The 14,881-nt window shown below is 48.3% G+C and overlaps 1 protein-coding gene across 1 annotated transcript in view; it reads right to left on the bottom strand.

Moving 5' to 3' along the window:
- The window catches only part of HK1 (hexokinase 1), a 1,372,133-nt gene that overhangs the window by 576,194 nt on the left and 781,058 nt on the right, over positions 1–14,881 (bottom strand). The window contains exon 11 of the mRNA XM_069240524.1: positions 4,021–4,169. Within this exon, the coding sequence (XP_069096625.1) occupies positions 4,021–4,169 (149 nt within the window). The remainder of the gene's footprint in view (positions 1–4,020; positions 4,170–14,881) is intronic.

Here is a 14,881-nt window from a genome sequence, read left to right as displayed (position 1 = left end):
CAGAGGGAAGTGTTAGGCATTAATTGTACATACACAGGAAATAAATGAGGAACACACACTCAAAGACTGATTCCAGGCCAATAGGTTTTTATATAGAAAAATATCTTTCCTTAGTTTACTTTAAGACCCACAGGTTCAAGATGTACAAGTAATACGTCAAATGAAAGGTATTTCACTCAGGTATTCTAGGAACTTTGAATAATCATAATAGCATGTATAGTTCTGACAAAAATGGCAATAAGCTATTTTAAAAGTGGACACAGTGCAAAAATCAACAGTTCCTGGGGGAGTGAAGTAAATGTTAAGTTCACAGGTAAGTAAAACAGTTACAGGGTTCAAAGTTGGGTCCAAGGTAGCCCACCGTTGGTGGTTAAAGGCAACCCCAAAGTTACCACACCAGCAGCTCAGGGCCGGTCAGGTGTAGAGGTCAAAGTGGTGCTCAAAACACATAGGCTTCAATGGAAATAGGGGTGCCCCGGTTCCAGTCTGCTAGCAGGTAAGTACCCGTGTCTTCGGAGGGCAGACCAGGGGGGTTTTGTAGGGCACCGGGGGGACACAAGCAGGTACAGAAAGTACACCCTCAGCGGCACAGGGGCAGCCGGGTGCAGAGTGCAAACAGGTGTTGGGTTTCCTATAGGAATCAATGGGGAGACCCGGGGGTCTCTTCAACGATGCAGGTAGCACGGGGGGGGGCTCCTCGGGGTAGCCACCACCTGGGCTAGGCAGAAGGTCGCCTGGGGGTCGGTCCTGCACTGGAGTTGGGTTTCTTCAGGTCCTCGGGGCTGCGGGTGCAGTGTTGGTTCCAGGCGTCGGGTTCCTTGTAGCAAGCAGTCGCGGTCAGGGGGAGCCTCTGGATTTCCTCTGCAGGCGTCGCTGTGGGGGCTCAGGGGGGTCAACTCTGGCTACTCACGGGCTCGCAGTACCGGGGAGTCCTCCCTGTAGTGTTAGTTTTCTGCAGGTCGAGCCGGGGGCCTCGGGTGCAGAGTGAAAAGTCTCACGCTTCCGGCGGGACACGTGTGGTCTTTAAAAGTTGCTTCATTGTTGCAAAATGTTGCAGTTTCTTGAACAGGGCCGCTGTTCTCGGGAGCTTCTTGGTCCTTTAGATGCAGGGTAGTCCTCTGAGGCTTCAGAGGTCGCTGGACCCTGTTGGATGCGTCTCGGTTGCAGTTTTCTTCGAAGTAGGGAGACAGGCCGGCGGGGCTGGGGCCAAATCAGTTGTCGTCTCCGTCTTCACTGCAGGGCTTCAGGTTGCAGGAATCTAGTTTCCTAGGTTCTGGGGAGCCCCTAAATACTGAATGTAGGGGTGTGTTTAGGTATGGCTACTGTCTTTGAGGGTGGATACACCCTCTTTGTGCCTCCTCCCTAAGGGGAGGGGGGCACATCCCTATTCCTATTGGGGGAATCCTCCAAACTCAAGATGGAGGATTTCCAAAAGGCAGGGGTCACCTCAGCTCAGGACACCTTAGGGGCTGTCCTGACTTGCCGCCAAAAGTGGGGGCTGTGTCCAGGGGGCGGGCCACCTCTGTCAGTTAGGAACTGATGCATCACCCCTCTTGCAAGGAAAGAATCAACGCATCTCCTCCCCTGTCAGTAAGAAACCGACGCATCACCTCCCCTGCACAGTAAGGAACTGAGGCATTGATTTTTTTCCGGTGTTTCACCTCCTCTGTGGGCTGAATTGTCTTTGTTTTTATGCATCCCTGGTACTGTGTGTTAAAAAGAGACAACCATTGATTCTTCCGGATTAACACTCTTTGCAACTTTTTAAAAGTGATATCTTTTCCTGTATATGTTTGATTTCTGTTGATTTGGTCTTGTTTTATTCAGATAAATATTAGGTATTTTTCTAGGCTGGTGTGGAGTGCTTTTATTGTGTTGTGTGTGTGTGTGTTGTATGTAGATACTTTACACATTACCTCTGAGATAAGCCTGACTGCTCATGCCAAGCTACCAAGGGGGGTGAACAGGGGTTATCTTAGCTCTGTGGCTCCCTTACCCTGATTAGAGTAAGGGTCCCTAATTGGACAGGATGCAAACCACTGCCAACTACCAACACCATTTATTTACTTTTAAGACCCTAGTGAAGTGGTACTATGTGTAATCAGGATCTGTAAATTAAATGCTGCTAGTGGGCCTGCAGCACTGATTTTGCCACCCACTTAAGGAACTCCTTAACCATGTCTTAGGCTGCCATCGCAGTGCCTGTGTATGCAGTTTTAAACTGCCATGTCAACCTGGCAAAATAACTCTTTTGCCAGACTCACACCTTCCCTTTTCACACATACTCACCCTTAAGGTAGAACCTGTACAGCCCAGATGGTAAGGTGCAATTAATTTAAAAGGCAGGACATGTACCATTAAAGTTTACATGTCCTAGTAGTGACAAACTCCCAAAGTCATCTTTCACTACAGCAAGGCCTAACTAGGATAACAAGTGAACTACCTTATTACACCTTATAAGTGTAATGCACAATATGGAAGAGATTGACGTTTTCAGTTGTAGTGTCTCTGGAATCATAATTTAAAATTAACTTATAGTGAAGTCGGATTTTAAATTGCAATCCTGAAAATACCACTTTTAGAAAGTTGGCATTTTCTTTCTTTAATCATTTGGGGTGTGCACTCTGTCTATGATCACTTGACTGGGGTGGGTGACAGCTGGGCTTTGTGTCTTCCCCCCGGACAGCTGCATACAATCAGAGAGGAGGTGTGATTTGAAGGGCCATCGTGGCAGGATGGGAGGGAGTAGTTGGACCCGGCCTCAGTAATACCTGAATAGGCGGTATCCTCTCCCCACACAAAGGGCTACATAACTCCCTGTAGAAAGTCTTGTGCCATTGCAGGAAGGGTAGGACCTCTGTGCACTTCAGAGGCCTGTCTTTGAAGTCTCCCCCACTTCAAAGGCACCACTGGGTATAAGTATTGGACCTCCGACATTGGCACTTCAGTACACTTCTGGAGCTGTGAATACTCTGCTAGGAAGAAGTACTTTTGTGTTGCTGAAGGACTGCCACTCTGCTTGACTGTTGCTTTGCTGGACCCCTGCCTTACTCTGCTATCCTGTTGCCTGCAGCCCCCCTGCCTGGGTGAGAAGCACTGCACTTGCATCCCTTGAAGACAGAAAGACTCCAAGGGCTAGCTGGCTGGCCTCCTAATCTGAAGTGACATGGACATAAAATACTTCAAACCACTTTCTTCTGTACCTGTACTCTGCCATCTGTGAGTCTACCCTGCTGAGTGGTACCACCCCAGTTCTGGACCCATGGAAATGGGTCTAAGGTGCTTTCTTAGCAGAGATGATACATTCTCTGTTTAGCGACCCATCCTAAGCAGACCGATCCATCCCCTTGGCTCAGCGGGGCATCCTCAAACAGAACCGATATATGGGTGCTGTTCTGTGGATTGGACCCATCACAACAGACTTTGCATCTTGTGCTCAACACATCACCTTCGGAACGACCACTATTGACTCTTGTCTCAGTGCAAGCTCCTCACATCTCCCATCGACAGCAGCCTCGACAAAGATGCTAAAAATCCACACTGAAGCTTTGTCGCTCATTGGAACTGACGTATTGCCACAGCTGCGCAAGGCGCCCTTGTCACAGGCCTTCATATCGCATCGGAGGGAGAAACTGGGCACAACCCAACTTACACTTGAATAGGGTATGTCCTGCCTCCACAGAAAGGACTGCATACTCCATGTAGTTAGTCTTGAGCCAGGGTAAAGAAGGCAGGGTCTTTTTATTTATTACAAATTACTATTTTCTATGTAATGTTTTGACTTTACTATCGTCTGAAGTGTTGCATAAATACTTTACACGTTGTCTCTGAGATACGCCTGACTGCTCTGTGCCAATCTACCATAGAGCTGAGCACACGTTAATTTAGGGTTGGCTTGTGGCTCACCCTGACAAGGAATGTAGTTAATACTTGACCAAGGCTCACACCATAGTCCACCAACCACTCAATTTCTTACAGTACTGATATAGTGTTTAGTTAAAAATACAATATATTATTTACCTCTTCTCCAGTCCCAACCATAATATCAGTAGGGATAGCATATATCTTATTGTGCATTTCAACACTTCTTCTTTTGCCACTACGGATCTTTACAAGTAAAACTCTAAAATTTGTTCCTCCAAGGTCAAGAGCAAGAAAGTCTCCATTTTCTGCAAAACACAAAGTAAACTTATCAACAGAATATAATTAAAGAACACATTATTTGCTTCTCTACAAAATGTACCTAGGTTTTTTCCCACTATTCATGCTATGAGATGCATTTCATGCAGACACTGTTCCAAATTTTAATGGTAAAATTATCTCTAAGTTTCCATATTTTCAACCATCATGAAAGCACTTAAAACAGCAAATAAGCAAGGAAATGATATTCAAACGACTATATTAGCACACTGGTATTTGTATAATACTGAGTAACAAGAAGAACACCTCACTGTTTTGCTGTTTTTAGTGATGTTCTCAGCTAGTTGTTTTCTAGGTTCCCTGGATAAAAAATTACATTATACATGAACTTGATCCTTTGCCATTGCACTGGAAGGTGCTGATACAACTCCTTTTGGAAAGGTAATGTCCTCCTAAATGACTTTGTACCAGGGATATGGAATTCCTATAGCCTGACACCCTGAACATATTGTCTGGGGTCAGAAACAACAAGTTTTCAGGTTTATTTTGACCTTGGGTCAAGTAGGCCCAATCCCCCACAGCACAAACCCTCTGGCTGCCAGTTTACAGAGAAGAGAACTGCCTGCAGTTGAAGTAATATGTGTGCTCATATGTTAATGCTGTTCAAACTTGTACTTAGGGTTCATTAATGAAAAGCCTTTATTACTAGGGTGAGCGCTGTAAATAAACGTTTTAAGGTCAATGCACTACTGACAGTAGTTCCAGTAAAAAATAAAAAGTGTACACACTTGTTTGAAAAGTTTATCAATATGACGCTAAGTATAATGCTCCCAGTAAGCTCTTGGATTAGATGCAAATATTTGCAGAAGCTTGTAAGCAAGAGGGATGATTTTTGCTTGCAAAATAAAATGTTCAGTAAAAATAATAAAGTAGGAAAAAAATATTTCGCTATTTCTGGAAGCGTCATTTAGCAAAATGTGTTGACGCATTCTACTATTTCCCAAAAATATTCCTAATGGAAATTCGGTGTAAACATTTTTAACAAGATTTTTTAGAAGCCAACCGATCCGACCTCTGTTGTTAGTCTTTTGGTGTCCTCAATGCGTGTCTTGTTTTGAAATGGCTTTTGTAACACTTTATTGTTGTGGGAGTTGCCAGGCCCTCGCTCTGTAGCAAACACAGGCAAAAGGCAAAAAACGTTTTTTTTCCTAAAAAAAACACATTGCCACCAGTGGCGTAACAAAGGACACACAGCCCACCAGGCGGCTCCCTCAGCACAAAACCTGCCCTGAGTGAATCTGGAGAGGCCCCTCCTCCATGTTCTTTGCAGGGGGGCATTCCAGTTTTGTTACGCCACTGATTACCACAGTAGTTCCTGGAACTGAACAAAACTATTTTGTGTGCCAATATGCTTCTTGTGGAAGAGCAGAATGTGATCACTCATAGTAAAGCCAACCCATAGAGAGATAAAGAGAGAAATATACGTTTAATAAAAACAAAATGTCTTAGTTAACACCAGACCTAATTAGGGACCCAATTCTTAAATAAGGTGCACCCATGGTATATCTCTTTGAATATGTGGCTTTCATGAATTCACAAGAACTTAAGGAAGTAGATCAGGAAATCGTACTCCTAGAAAATATTTCTGAACTGTATTTTAGCATGAGTAGATTTACTCATGTGAAAATCTATTGAATGTTTAAAAGTTCACTTTCCCTCTAACCACTTTTTTTCCCCAACACTAGCAGAACATCTTCTGCCATTGTCAGGAGTACATTTCCAACCTTTCTCAGCATGGGAAAAGATTAGAGAAGAGCTGGTGAAAATCCTTAAATATGCAAGTTAGTAGGTTTACAGACTCAAAGGCATTCCAGACCAATAACTATTGCTAATTGCTTCCTCCAGAACCAGTATGTAGATCAGCGAAAAGGTGGCAAAATAAGGAAACTGCTATAGTAGGGATTCAAACTGCAAATATTCAAGCCCTATTATAGTAGCAGCCCTGGCATAATCAGATACGCTATCAGAGCTCTTACATAATGAGATTGCTGCCATTATTTCTCACCAAACTACATTGCACCAAAGGGACAAGCAGATTTTTTTACAGGATAAGTAGAAATAAGAAGCAACCTGTCCCACTGGCAAAGAAACACTTTATTAAATTCCACACCCCTGTTTGTGGGCATGCTGGCAAAGAAACATTTTATTAAATTCCACACCCCTGTTTGTGGGCATGCATGGTATAAGTCTCTAGCATTTAAACCTTTTTGCGTTTCATCTTAGCAAGCAAGGCAATCACATGTGCATGCTGAGGACCAATGTTATGGATTGAAACCCAGAGAGAGTCTCTGCAGTTAGGTGGAGAGCACCATGCATAAAATATTTTCAACTCCACCCCTCCTTCCCACTGACAAGTGAAGACTCAAAGGGGGTCATTCTGACCCCGGCGGGCGGCAGTCGCCGCCCGCCTGGCGGGAACCGCCATTTGGCCGCACCGCGGTCAAAAGACCGCTGGTGCCATTCTGACTTTCCCGCTGAGCCAGCGGGCGCTACCCAAGGTAGCGCCCGCCGGCCCAGCGGGAAAGAGGCCTGCAACACTGAAGCCAGCTCCGAATGGAGCCGGCGGTGTTGCAGGTGTGCGACGGGTGCTGTTGCACCCGTCGCGCTTTTCACTGTCTGCTAGGCAGACAGTGAAAAGCTTGCTGGGGCCCTGTTAGGGGGCCCCTAGACACCCGTTACTGCCAGCCTCTTTCTGGCGGTGACAACCGCCAGAAACAGGCTGGCGGTAAGGGGGTCGGAATCCCCATGCGCTGCCATGGCGGATTCGCCCAGCCGGGGGAAATCTGGCGGGAAACCGCCGGACCCGGTTTTCTGACCGCGGCGTCAGAATGGGCAGGGAAGCACCGACAGCCTGTTGGCGGTGCTTTCGTCATTCGTCGTCTGTGACCGCCAGGTCGGAATGACCCCCAAAGTGTGTTTGAGCTGACTTGAGATGGATATGCAGTGTGGCAGAACAACTTTGAACCACTCTAACAACTGTGTCAGGGGAACAGGCAAACCTTGTCTACAAATATGGTATAAAAAGGGGACTGACAACCCAAGGTAGTGTTGAAGATTTTTCTCTGATCTGTGTAGACAACACTTTTCAGGGTGTTGGTAAATCTTCTGAGATCCGGAGCTGGTGAACTTGAAAGACAGTTTTCTGGTAAAATTAGGGGGAATCAACTGAGAAGTCTGCAACTTTCTGTTGGAGGGGATGAGGATCTACCTTGGATAAGGAGCTTAGAGAGTGGTACAGGGGGAGTATGTGCTGTGTCCACAGCTTTGCCCATGAACTGCAGCAATTTGTGGAGTTCTGCAGTTCTAAGGCCTTCGAAGACACCATATGAAGCCCGCAACTGTGGGATGGGAGAGTCGCTCACATGGGCCTGTTTTATCTCAAGCTCTTGGCTGCTGCTCCTTCTCTCGTCAAACCCAAAATGGCAATTACCTGCCCTGAGAGTTCGCAGCTGCCTTTTAAGGAGACTCCGCAGCTATTCCACTTCAGGTTTTCGTTATCTTTTCTTTTCCATCAGGGCTGTTACTCCCTTTGCTCCTGACTTTACCAATCCATTATGTTTCCAGTCATGTGCTCTTTGAAGTAATTCCCTTTTCCTGTTCTTTTACTACCTGAAGGCCGCAGTCTGCTTCAAGAGTGCTTTACAACAAAGCTGTATTCCTTTGCTTGCTTTCTTGATACTTCTTCTTGCTGATCCTGACTTCTGCTATTGGATTGCAGATTTTTGGTTTTCTTCAATCCAGTGAAGTCTTCTGAAAGCAAGGAAGGTTTTTATGACTTCATATCTGTATTCCTGAGAATGTGGCAGCTTCCTGAGGGCACTTGTCTATCACATAGTCCAGTGTGTGGTGACATCTTGGCTTCAGGGCACTGCCGCCTGTACATTGGATGACCTGGGCCAGATTACAAGTAAGCATTCAGACCCAAACAGGTTTTGATACCAAAAACGTTTCTGACTGTTTCCGACATGTATCCTTGTCTAAACCTGGCCGCTGCCCTTTAGCAACAAACCCTGGAACCATTCAAGGACAGAGAATGCTGCCCTTTGCCAAACAATCCATTCCAGGCCTTGCGACTTTCCTGGTATTAGTCCTTCTACTTCTAAATATTATGGAGATCTTTTGAGATTGAAGGAGTTTTTGGATGGCCTGGTAGTTTGTTTTTGCCTTTTTACCTAGACACTTTTCCCCTGATAAATCCAAAGTGTGGTATCAGATTGGTTCTTTGACAGGTGCAGCTCAGGCTTGGGCAACTCTATGAGTTGTCACCAAAGACTTTAAGTTGGAACAATTAAGCCAAATTCTTGGCAAATGTCAAGTTGTATGTGAGACCCGACAGTGAAGGTTCCACAGAAGACACCTTGTGTGGGCTATCCCAGGTAAATTCCAGAGTACTGGCCTAATCCACACAATTTTGGCAGTTTGCTGCTGAAACCACTTGGGTTGAAGGTACTCAGAGCACTTTATTCTGAAGAAAGTTGAAAGAAAAGTTAAAGGATGAGTTAGCTTGAACTTTCTCATTTACTGGAATGGAAAATAGAGAAACCACAGAATCATTTATATCCCTCCTACCTGAGGTTTATAGTTATTCTTAGCAAACTACTGAGCCTACGAATACGTCACCTGATGTGCCTGACAAACCAATTTAGCTTCAGGCCAATAGACATCCATTTCTAATACCTACAGCAATCAAAGACATAATAGAGGTTAATGTCTCGATTGTGCAAGCCCATATCACATGCTACAAGACTGTACTGTTCGACCTTCGAGGGCACAGAGAAAATGCCAGATTCTTCCCTTTATAAAGGAGAATGGGGCAAACTCTTCTACTCTCCCTAAAGTTTTCAGCTCCTCCAGTGGGTACCGTTCAATCTTGTTAGTATCAGAGTTGAACCTTCAATTTCATTGTAGCCAGTCTGTCTCAGTTCCTGTCCTGTTAGATTTTGGTGCATCCAACAAGCACATGGACATGAGTTGTGCCCAGAGGCTCGAAATTCCGATCAGGAAAAAGTCATGTCCCAATTATGTACAAAAAATTGACGGATCTCCTTTGTCTTCGAGTCTTGTGACCTCCATCTTGCTTCTGCTCTTAGTGTCTTTAGGCAATCATTAGGAGATAGTTTTTTTTTTTTTAATTATTTTTATTGAGTTTTATACATACATTTTCAACAGAACAAACCCAACCCGACTGTAAGAGGCATGCTGTCGAGGACATACAGAGTGGTAGCCAAAACCCCTCCCTTGGGACAGAGCTATCCTAACATAAGATTGCGTAGTGTGATCACACCTCTTGCGTCTTCCCCACCCCCAGTGCTCCACTCATTCTCCCCTGTCTTGCTGCCTTCTGCCTCTCCTTGGTCCATCTTACATCACGTCTCTCGCTTTTGTTTAGGGGCCTCATAACTTGTCAAATGTATATAGGGATCCTCTTGCTTTATATACCACCTTTTCCACTCTAATGCACAAGTCCATGTTGTACTCCCATTCTTGTATGGTCAGTAGCATCTTCGGACCCCAATATGAATAGTTATTTTCGTGCCACCGTCAGGGTTACGTTAAGAAAAACAAGAGCATACCGGTCAAAGAATTTATCCACCCATATACCCAGGGAGATCAATTGGGGGAAAGAGCCACTTTTAGACCTAGCACCACTGCATTTCTGCCCCCCCACCTGCTCCCAATACTCTTGGGCTTTCAAGCTTTTCTAAACTGTGTGGATCAGAGCGCCCCTCATACGGCAACCCCGCAGTCATTGGTCAGTTGCAATCTTCCCCTTTCGGAATAACTGGGTACTGGTTTAATATGCCTTATGGGATAGATGTAGGTGGACCAGGCGGAAGGCCACCCCTATTTCTACCTTCCCTGGATATCGACATGCCATCCCCCAGTCATTGTCCTCAATTCTGCCCAATCTCCCTAGCATTTGTCTCTCAAAGTCTTGAATGATGAAAGACTGTTCTGGAGGAGAGTGGAGTAAATCTGAGATACTGCATGGCTTGTCAGGGGGGTGCCCAACACTCTATACTCTAGTAGGGATTTCTCAACCTTGAAAGTCTCAAATTCCCTCACAATCTGTTTCAGTTGTTGGTAATGTAGGAAGTGACTTCCTGTTAATTTGTATTCTATCTGTAAATTCAGGAAGGGGATTACCTTCCCATCTAATCAGACATCCCCTAGTTTAGAGATTCCAATTTGGTCCGATCTCTTGTGGCCCTCTATCTTCAGTAGGGCATATAAAAGATGTAAGTCCAACAAGGGAGTCTCCAGTGCTTCCATGACTTCACATCTGCAGCAGTTGGTGGGGACAGGGGACCAGAACCCTCCCTCTGTATTATCTCCTGACGTATCACTCTGGTTCCATTACTCTTTTGTCTGCTCAAAGAGAAGCCTCATGTTGCATCAAGAAGGCCCAGTTGTTGGCCACTAGCAACAGTGAGGCCCAGTAGTAGAGACCAAGATTCAGGAGAGGGATCTGTGGGCATCTGGTCAGATTCTTGGACATCCTGCACCAGTCCCACATAGTATCATTAAGCATAAAATGCTTGACTGACTGCTACTGCGACTGGCAGTTTCTCGGAGTTGGAAGACCTGACCTTTGCACACTTTCATCACTGAAGCTTAGGACACTGGAGTCTACTTTAGTTCCCATACAATCACCAGATCCGTTGGCTGGTGGATCAGCTCTCTTTTTTAGTAAATATTCAGGTGGGATCCTCTCTTGTTTATTTGGAGGATTCTATCAGAGCATGTGACCATGGCATTTAGATCTGGATCTTTACCTGGCCCAACCACTTTGGAAGCCTGTAGGAAAAGAGGTGAGCCAAACAAATGCAGGAGCTGTGCCCGGACAGCTCGAGAAGAGAAGTGTGCCACTTGAAAGGTAACTGCCCCCATGTAGACCACAGTATTATGAAGACTGTCATTTACACCTGCTAATCAATGGGTTACCTCTCATAATGAAAGAACACTTTGAAGTGCCCAAAAGTATTACACTCAATTGAGTTTAGTAGTAAACTTTTGCCACTGAGTGTAGAATAAAGTAATGCTTCTTACTAACTTGAAGCACTGACTGGAAAATCATCTAAGTGAGTCTTAGTGCTGAGTTTCAGTGTCTGACCCCACACTATCATTCTGAGCAAGTTTTTTGCTCAATCCCAATCAACCCAGTTTTTTGCTCAATCCTGATCAACCCAATATATTGCGAGACACATGCTAAAGAGGTGTACCAGGTGTCTCATTTTTCAAGGCCCTGGTAGGTTAGACCCAGGACACAGAGGCCCTCATTCTGACCTTGGCGGGCGGCGGAGGCCGCCCGCCAAAGTCCCGCCATCAGGTTACCGTTCCGCGGTCGAAAGACCGCGGCGGTAATTCTGACTTTCCCGCTGGGCTGGCGGGCGGTCGCCTTCAGACCGCCCGCCAGCCCAGCGGGAAAGAGGCTTCCACGATGAAGCCGGCTCGGAATCGAGCCGGCGGAGTGGAAGCTGTGCGACGGGTGCAGTTGCACCCGTCGCGTATTTCACTGTCTGCGCAGCAGACAAATGAAATACATGTAGGGGCCCTCTTACGGGGGCCCCTGCAATGCCCATGCCAGTGGCATGGGCACTGCAGGGGCCCCCAGGGGCCCCGCGACCCCCCCTACCGCCATCCGGATCCCGATGGCGGTAGGGGGGGTCGGAATCCCCGCGGCGGTGCAGCAAGCTGCGCCGCCGTGGAGGATTCAATGGGGCGGCGGTACACTGGCGGGAGCCCGCCAGTGGTGCCGGTCCGACCGCGGCTTTACCGCCGCGGTCGGAATCCCCATTGGAGCACCGCCGGCCTGTCGGCGGTGCTCCCGCGGTCCTCCGCCCTGGCGGTCTTTGACCGCCAGGGTCAGAATGAGGGCCAGAGTATACACTCTTAATGGTATGGGAGACAGCTAGTCAGGAAAAATGGGACAAGGGCTTGCATGCGGAATTGCTTCCAAATCCCGTGTACAGAGGTACTGAAGATGTAAATTCATACCTGGTTGTGAAGTACTTTCAACACCATTTATCTGTATTCCTGACACCATACTTATCTGCTCTAGGTGTAGAACTGATGATTCTAAGGTTTCTTGTAATGATACCTTCCTTTCCAATCAGTTTGTCCAGTATGTATGGATGATGCAAGTCTTCAAGAAAGCTTAGGTTACGAAATTAAGGTATTTGTACATTTTGGTGGTCATTACAACCCTGGCGGTCGGTGTTAAAAGCGGCGGTAAGACCGCCAACAGGCCGGCGGTAAAAAATTTGCAATTACGCCCGTGGCGGAAACCACCAACAAAGACAGCCACTTTAACACTCCGACCGCCACGGCGGTACAAACAAACAGCACGCCGATCACCGCCAACAGACAGGCGGAGGACAAATTAACGTCCACAGTATCACAACCTACCAATCCGCCACCTTTTCCGGGGCAGATTCACCGCAGATAAAAACACGGTGGAAACAGGATTTCGAAGGGAAAACGCTCACCTCTACACACCTCACGAGGAACCAGGATACCATGGAGCCGGAACTCCAAATTCTCCCTGCGATAGTCTTCCTGCTCCTCTTCCAGAAGCATGAACGCCGGCGGCGTATATATATATATATACACCATAAACAAAATATACACCAAGCATAGTAGCCCAGGTAGTGCTCCAATTAAGTCCGTGGAACACTGGACCCACACGGTATGGGCGAGGCCCACACAAGATCCCCGAACATGACGGAGAGAACACTGCAGGGGCATCAGAGAGCAAGAAAACAGGCACCTCAGGGGAAGGGAAAGGGGGGGCACCTCAGCTGGTTGAGTGCACAATGCCAAATCCACGAGGGGGCCACATGCCCACTGTTCCATCCTGGGGAGTGCAAAGCCACAGTCTCTCAAGTCTCTACAGTGGGTGGGTTGCCCACTGTTCCATCCTGGGGAGTGCAAAGCCACAGTCTCACAAGTGGATGACAGTCTCCACTGGTTCTGGAGGGGGCATTGTGCCCAGAGTGCTTCATCCTGCTAAGGACAGAGGTAGTGGATGTATCTCTGCACTGGTTCTGGAGGGGGCATTGTGGCCAGAGTGCTTCATCCTGTTAAGGACAGAGGTAGTGGATGACAGTCTCCACTGGTTCTGGAGGGGGCATTGTGCCCAGAGTGCTTCATCCTGCTCGTGACGGACTCAGTAGCGTCAGTGCCATTGGCGCTCATGGGCCAGCGGTGCTTGAGGCGGCGGTGCCCTGTTCAGCGGAGCTTGGAGCGGCGGTGCCCTGTTCAGCGGTGCTTGGAGCGGCGGTGCCCTGTTCAGCGGTGCTTGGAGCGGCGGTGCCCTGTTCAGCGGAGCTTGGAGCGGCGGTGCCCTGTTCAGCGGTGATTGGAGCGGTGGTGCCCTGTTCAGCGGTGCTTGGAGCGGCGGGCCTCTTTGCAGTGACTCAGCTGCTGCCGGTCCTCTCTGTCCCAGCGGGGCTTGTGCTGGCGGTCCTCTCTGTCCCAGTGGGGCTTGTGCTGGCGGTCCTCTCTAGCCCAGCGGGGCTTGTGCGAGCGGTCCTCTCTGTCCCAGTGGGGCTTGTGCTGGCGGTCCTCTCTAGCCCAGCAGGGCTTGTGCTGGCGGTCCTCTCTAGCCCAGCGGGGCTTGTGCTGGCGGTCCTCTCTGTCCCAGCGGGATTGTGCTGGCGGTCCTCTCTGTCCCAGCTGGGCTTGTGCGGGCGGTCCTCTCTGTCCCAGCGGGGCTTAGGCTGGCGGTCCTCTGCACGTGTCTGATGCTTGCGTGAGTGCCTGTGGGATGTGTAGTGCTTATGTTTGCCTGAGCTTCCCTTGTGTGTTGACGTGTGTGCATGCTGGTCTATAGGTGTGCTTGTGATAGGCTGGGGTACAGGGGATTGGGTCTGGGTGGAGGAAGTTGGACGGGGGAGGCTAGACACAGGGACAATGGCTGTCATCAGTGCTGAGGTCAGAGTCTGAAAAGCTCGCTGAAGGGCCGCCTGACCAGAATTAATGCCCTCCAGGAATGCATTAGTTTGTTGCAACCGCCTTTCAACACCCAGGATGGCATTCAAAACGGTAGACTGCCCAACAGTGAGGGACCTGAGGAGGTCAATGTCCTCCTCACTGAGGGCAGCAGGGGTGACTGGGGCAGGGGCTGAGGTGCCTGGGGCGAAGGTGATGCCCACCCTCCCTGGTGAGCGGGCACGGGGCAAAGGCTGAGGGGCTGCTGGGAGGGCGGTGCTGGTATGGGGGGTGGCAGCTATACCTGTGGATGGGGGGGCACAGATGTTGCCGCCACCACAAGGGAGCTCCCATCAGAGGACGAGTCCGTGTCGCTGGTCTCAGCTCCTGTCCCCGCTGTGGAGCTCCCCTCGTCCTCCGTCCCACTGGTGAAGTCCGAGTCCGTAGTGTGGCCCTCCATGGCCATGTGTGATGCAGCCCCCTCGTGCTCCGGTGCCACTGCTCTTCCGCCTGATGATGCTAATGCACACAAGAACAGGGAGACCACAAAAAGGGGGGGGGGACAACAGAAGAAAGACATGTTGAGTGCATGCATTACCGCTACCGTTGGCGGACACAACAGATACAGAAGTCCAATGCACCACGCCGCGCTCTTGGGCTCCACTGTTCAATTCCTGGGAAATGGCCTACTAGGCTATGGATGACATCTGTACACATGGATGACACAGGGGCATGACTAGGTGTACTT

Source organism: Pleurodeles waltl, chromosome 6, assembly GCF_031143425.1.
Source record: "Pleurodeles waltl isolate 20211129_DDA chromosome 6, aPleWal1.hap1.20221129, whole genome shotgun sequence".
Lineage (NCBI taxonomy): Eukaryota > Metazoa > Chordata > Amphibia > Caudata > Salamandridae > Pleurodeles > Pleurodeles waltl.
This window is presented reverse-complemented; position numbering and strand designations above follow the sequence as displayed.